Source organism: Pyrus communis, chromosome 17 (genome assembly GCF_963583255.1).
Source record: "Pyrus communis chromosome 17, drPyrComm1.1, whole genome shotgun sequence".
NCBI lineage: Eukaryota > Viridiplantae > Streptophyta > Magnoliopsida > Rosales > Rosaceae > Pyrus > Pyrus communis.
In genome coordinates, this window is record NC_084819.1 from 4296219 (window position 1) to 4302218 (window position 6000).

General features: G+C 33.6%; 1 protein-coding gene across 1 annotated transcript; it reads right to left on the reverse strand.

Annotated features, from left to right (window-relative positions):
- Positions 1–863: 863 nt before the first annotated feature.
- On the reverse strand, positions 864–5294 carry LOC137722496 (calcineurin B-like protein 1). Its single transcript, XM_068461512.1, has 9 exons — positions 5029–5294; positions 4217–4363; positions 3648–3730; positions 3177–3236; positions 2612–2720; positions 2436–2488; positions 1673–1753; positions 1305–1417; positions 864–1210 (listed from the first exon to the last, which is right to left on the reverse strand). Exons 2-9 carry the CDS (start codon positions 4293–4295, stop codon positions 1147–1149), a joined length of 642 nt encoding a protein of 213 aa, XP_068317613.1. The 5' UTR covers positions 4296–4363; positions 5029–5294; the 3' UTR covers positions 864–1146.
- Between the last annotated feature and the right edge of the window lie 706 nt (positions 5295–6000).

Consider the following 6000-nt stretch of genomic DNA (forward strand, 5'->3'; position numbering starts at 1 on the left):
AAATCATCTTTCTCTCTTCACCAGCCACATCCATTGAGAACACAAAAAATAACAAAATCAGTGGAACTTTGGTAAGATTGTTGGAGATGGAGCGAGAAGAGATGAATGTATGGATAACAACTAGAGAGAGATGGGAGAGAGAGGTCGGAGGGATGAAACCTAGGAATTGTTTTTGCTATTTTTTCTACTTTTCTTTTAATTTTTTAATATGTTATACAATGCTTAAAAATTAAATTTTTTTTTTTTTTTTTTTCAATCTAAACTAACTATTATGGCATGGAGTAGATAAAACCAAGCCAAAGTAAACTGAATATTGAGTTTCAAAAAGTGAAGCAATAACTTTTGAGTTTTACAAGGCAAAGACAGATCGACATCAAGTTCCAGAAAGCAAAATGATGACTTGTGAGTTCTAAGAAGCAAAGTAGCAAGTTTTGAGTTTCAGAAGGCAAAATGAGATCGAAATCAAGTTCCAGAGAGCACAGCTAAAAATAAACCTTAGTTTTTCAATCATCATCCTTCTGTAAGCCCCAGAACACTCGATGCTTTTATGGGAGGTGGATTGTCTACCCTTCCATTTTCATACTCTTCGCATGCTCTTCTGTGATGTGTGATTACAGTTAAGTCACGTCAACATTTTATATTAATTTTTTATAGAATAATAAAACAAAAAGTAATAGGAATATAAAATGTTGACGTAGCTTAACTGTAACCACACAAACAGAATGGCATGGAAAGAGTATGAAAATGAGAGGGCTAACAGGTGTTTTGAAAAGACATTTCAGAAATTCCAGGAGGCCGATAAGCAAACTTGTCAAACGTCTTTTCGGACCCAAAACAAAGAAACACAACCTACAAATCTACAGTTAAAAACATTAATCCGACTTCCCCAATCAAGTAAAAGTCGCCAACACCAAAAATGGCTAGAAATTTTCCATCACATGGATGGTGCTTTACAATCAATCACAAAGAAACTACTACTGAGGTGACTTTCCTTATGCCCGAACGCAGATAGCAGCTCTCCCCCCTTTCATCAACATACCAATTTCATTCCGTTTCTTTTTTTTTTCTTCTGAACACTAGTCGATTAGTAAATATAAAAACTACAAGGAACTAAATTAAACACTATCCTTTCTAAGCGATTGCCTCTCATGTAGCAATCTCATCAACCTCGGAATTAAATACAAAACTTGGAAATGTGGTAGTAATATCCCTGCATTCAGTCAAGAATAGAAAGATTCAAAACTAGTGAATTTTTTACGAAACACTGACTTCTACGCATGAGATAGAAAAAAACCGTTCCATACCGAAGATAGGGGAGGGTCATGATCTTTAACAATGACGGATTCTTTGAGACAAAATTATTCCATTCATACTTGTCTATCTTCCCGTCTTGATTTACATCAGCTTCCAAGAAAGTCTGTCCACAAACATAAGAATCTAATAAATTTGTGATGCCAAATGGAAAAATTGGAAGAAAAAACATTGACAACTCTAAAAGGATGACTCTAAATTGTGTTTACTGTGAATCTCCACAAAATGCACCGAAATTGGTGTATAATATTTAGCGGATAAACAATCTGGAAGGCTTTGATGAGTTTCAAAAGACAAATGTATACACTTCTGTGTCACCTGAGGTGGTCAGACATTTCATCGATGACAAATGACAACATACCTTATCGAGAATTATCTCAATGGTCTCATCAGCCAGCTTCATTTCAGATTCACAAAGAAGTGCAATTAACATTTGTTTGACCTGCCAAAACCAAAAACAATGAAGATGCATACAGGGAGGTTTAATATTATCGTAGGTGAATAGATTGCATTACCGTAGTGGACAAGTGTTATAAAGGGAAAACACGTGAAAAGAAAAATTACAAAGACACTCAAAAACTTTAAAAGATCTGAAAATCTATATGGGAAGAAATTTAGCAGATTTGCGTATATTCATAAGCAGTTTCAGAATATGGAAGTGAAGTGGTACAAATTATAGTACATGCTCAAACATTTCAAGTGTATTATTCTCTTTTGGCTCAGATCTTTTTGCTCATATTCTCAGAGCTATAAAAAGAAAGAAAAAAATCAGAGAGTTTACAAGCTGCTGAAAATTTTGATATCCATTTTGTGAGAATTCTAACAAATTATCTGTCGATATCCTCATCCTTCTTCTGGTGTTTAATAAGATTAGCTTAATATAGTTTAATTTTCTAACCCATGCGTCCTGCTCAATCACCCCTGCAATAGTGTAATGTGTTGTAGTTTCACTCAATGAATGACAGAAAGATACTGATTACAGTCCCACTTCCTATGGGTACACAATTTTTAACCAGCCCTGCAATTCTGATTGTTTTATATCCTAACCCACTTCGGCATACCCAGATGAAGCATACAATGTAAAGAAAGAGGGAAAAAAAAGACGAAGATAAACACCAATATACCTCTTGGCGCTCAATAAAGCCCGTGCTATCCAAATCATAAAGCTTGAATGAAACTGCAACACAACATAAAAATGCAAACTTTAGAATATAGTATAGGCATTAGAGGTTCTGTGGTAAATAAAGGAACTCTGTTCTTTGAAATACATTTAAGATATCTATGTGTTCATTCAACTTACAGTCAATCTTGTCTTCTAGCGAGGCATTGGGATGGAAAACATTGAGTGATCTCACAAAGTCGGTGAAGTCAATCACACCCTTCCGTTTAACATCAAACATATCAAATATCTGCATATAGAGTTGGTTCAAGAACAAAAGTCAAAACTTGAACCAAAACAGAAATTTAGAGAGAAAATGGTTAGATTCACCAGGTCATATCATGATTCAGTGAAATATAGGAATTGAATACCTCCAATTACTCTAAATTTAAATTACATCTAGTTATTAATTTAGGCGGATGAAACTCATTTAACAACTGATACACCTGCATAAAGTTAATTTGTTCACCACAATACAGAATGTGGACAAATACATTGAGCATAAGTCAACAACCTATGCATAGCTGAAAGTTAAATTACTACCAGTCATCTAATGCATGAACTGTTAAAAAGTACACAAATTTCAAGAAATTAGTTTTATATGTTTCTGGAATATACTTAACAGCATGATTTCTATGTTTATACATACAGCATAATCTGCACACAATAAAAAACTACACTAATAATTAAAACTATAGATACATACCCGATTTGCAAAGAGATTTTCTTTCTTTCTATTCTTGAAAATGGCTAGCTGAAATTCTTCCTGCATATTCACCAAGAACACTCAAATGTCACATTTTCCTAACAGATATTTGCATATAAAGTTTGTAGTATTACGTTAGTAAATAAACGTATATCAAAAACTTTTGACCAGACAGTATAAATAAATAAAAATATTTTTTATGTATAAATATTTGTAGTCTTAATTGTAAACTGATTTTAAATATATATATTTGGAACCAAACTGTAAAAGCGAACCATCCAGTTACAACATGTAATACACTGACCAATACAGTTTAACACCGTTGAAACTTTCGATTGTAAAATGTTGTTAACATTAACTGTGATACGAACATTAGAAATCCAAGTCCTTTTCACTTTAATCAAAACTTGAAGTTCTACAATAAAGAAGGCTGGGAGAGAATTAGCATGATGGTTGCAAGCAGGTACATACCTTGTTTATCAACCCATCATCAATCACAGAACTGCTGATACTCTTATATAACTCAAAGAGTGCTTCAACTTCACTAACAGTAACTGGGGAACAAAACGAAAGCGTTAAATTGGTATGAGAATGAAAGAGTAAGTTTTGTGCATGTGCTAGAGAGAGAAAAGAGATAAAATGATCAGTTTAATTATATTATTATGTCAAAATACCGCGGCAAAACAAATATTGTAGTCAAATGCCTTGATTATCTTTTGAGGCCATAACCAATTAATTGAGGTAGAATATAAAGGTTCACATAGGAAACAAAGCCTAATGCCAGCAATTGAAACTCAGGAAGTAACATGAGACCAAGTGGTCTTATATTTTAGACACAAAAGATAAATATAATCGCTGAGAGAAACGAAAAAAGGAGAAGAACCTATAAAACAAAAGGTCAAGATTAATAAACTGTGTACAGGGCCTTCATTGACAACCAAAAGATTACAACAAACTACGGGGCGTAAACACATGGTCATCATCGTTCAAAAGGAGAATGCAAAAAACAATAACAAAAATGAGAACATTGAACAACTTACAAGCCGTTTGCGAAGCAAGACTCACGGGATCCTCGTGTCCAGGAAACTGCCGCCTTGCCTTAGAACTAAAGCAACCCATTTAGAGTATCTACCAACACCAAACTTCAGCTCACCCTCCCCTCCCCAGGCCTTATGCCTCCTTTGAACCTAAAAAATGGAGACAACGGAACAGCACATTAGTGAACAAGGCAAAGGAGTAACTTAGAATATATCACCAAACCAGTCTGGAATAATACATGGTAAATCTTATCCCATAATTATCTTGATTTGTAGCTGTAATTAGCAAAAAACTATTGCATAAATGCACGAGGAGTAATTAGAACCATCTTTCAACTTGTTCAAAGAAAAAAACACAGTCAAGATGAACTCAATCGTAACAGCCATTCAAAACCTTTTAAAACAAATTAATTTTTAAATGTTTGCCAAATTGATTACAGAGAAAATAATAGGAAGTTTGGAATTGCTTTTGCATGCAAAGTTCAATGAATGTAAGTTCCATTTTTTTTTCCTTAAATTCCTAAAAGCTAAATCAATAAATCATTTTCCATTTTCCTTTGCAAATACCAACCCAATGAAATAGTTGGATTAAAAACAAAAACATCAATGATTTTCCCAGCAACCAAACAAATAATTTCAGAGAAAAATAGAATAGAGAAACCCAAATCGCAAAACCCCCCAAAATCTTAGAAAAATCAGAACTTTCTCAAAAACACATCATAAAAACCAGAAATAAATTGAACCCACAATAAATAAGCAAAAAGAAGGAAACTTTATAGCACGGTAAAACGGGAAAGAAGGTAAAAACGACTTACCGACCAAGAATTTGGCCGGAAAAGCTTGGCTGCCAATTGTGGAGAGGGAAAAGGTAACGATACAGATTCGGAGAGGCAACGAACTGGAAGGGAGGTAGAAAAGGAGAGATGGGTTACTTCCGAAGAAAAAGAATAGGTAAATCCGACGGCTGAGGTTCAGTTTGATCACGAACTTCTCGGGAAATTCAAGCTGATTTGTCTAAATAAAAGCTCTTTCCGAAAGCCAATGCGCGTGAGGGGCTTTTTGATTTTTAAAGAAGGGGATATTCTTCTTGGCAGAAATGAAAGGGATGTTAATTATGAGTTAGGCCTTGCTGCATGCTTAGTTAGATTTTCGTTAAAAATGAATTTGAAAAAATAATATTTTTTTTAAAAAGAAAACTAGTATTTGCCTACATATTCTGTGTGTATGAACACATTTTTTTAGAAAATGAGAAGGAGAGAGGGGGGAGAGAGAGAGAAAGAGAACGTGGGGGGAGTGGAAGATTTTTGTTTTTGGGTTTTTTTTTATTTTAAATATTAGATATATTTTAACATCATCTGTAGGTGAGGCTTCAATAAAAAACAGTAAAATTTGAACTTGTGAAATTACATTATTGCCCTTTTTGTGTGATAGAAGACTAAATTGTCTTTTCACCATCTTTTGTTTAACAAGGAGGGTTTCATTAATTAATAGAGATCATTTGAGTTAGGTCCTTTAAAAGGGAATTGTTATTAGCAATTTAAAATAGGGTTCATTAGATATTGGTCCTGAAAAATCATGATTTCTAAACATAAACCCACATATAATTAAACATCCAACAGAAACCCAAAAGTCAAATAAACTGCCGCATAAGAATATAAGTAGCCTACTAATACAAATTATTTACAATTTTTGCCACACCAACACTTGAAAATTAGCTTCAATCAAGGGCCTTAAAATCTAATTAATCATCCTGACGTTTTTTCTATTTATTTATTTTTAATTTCTAC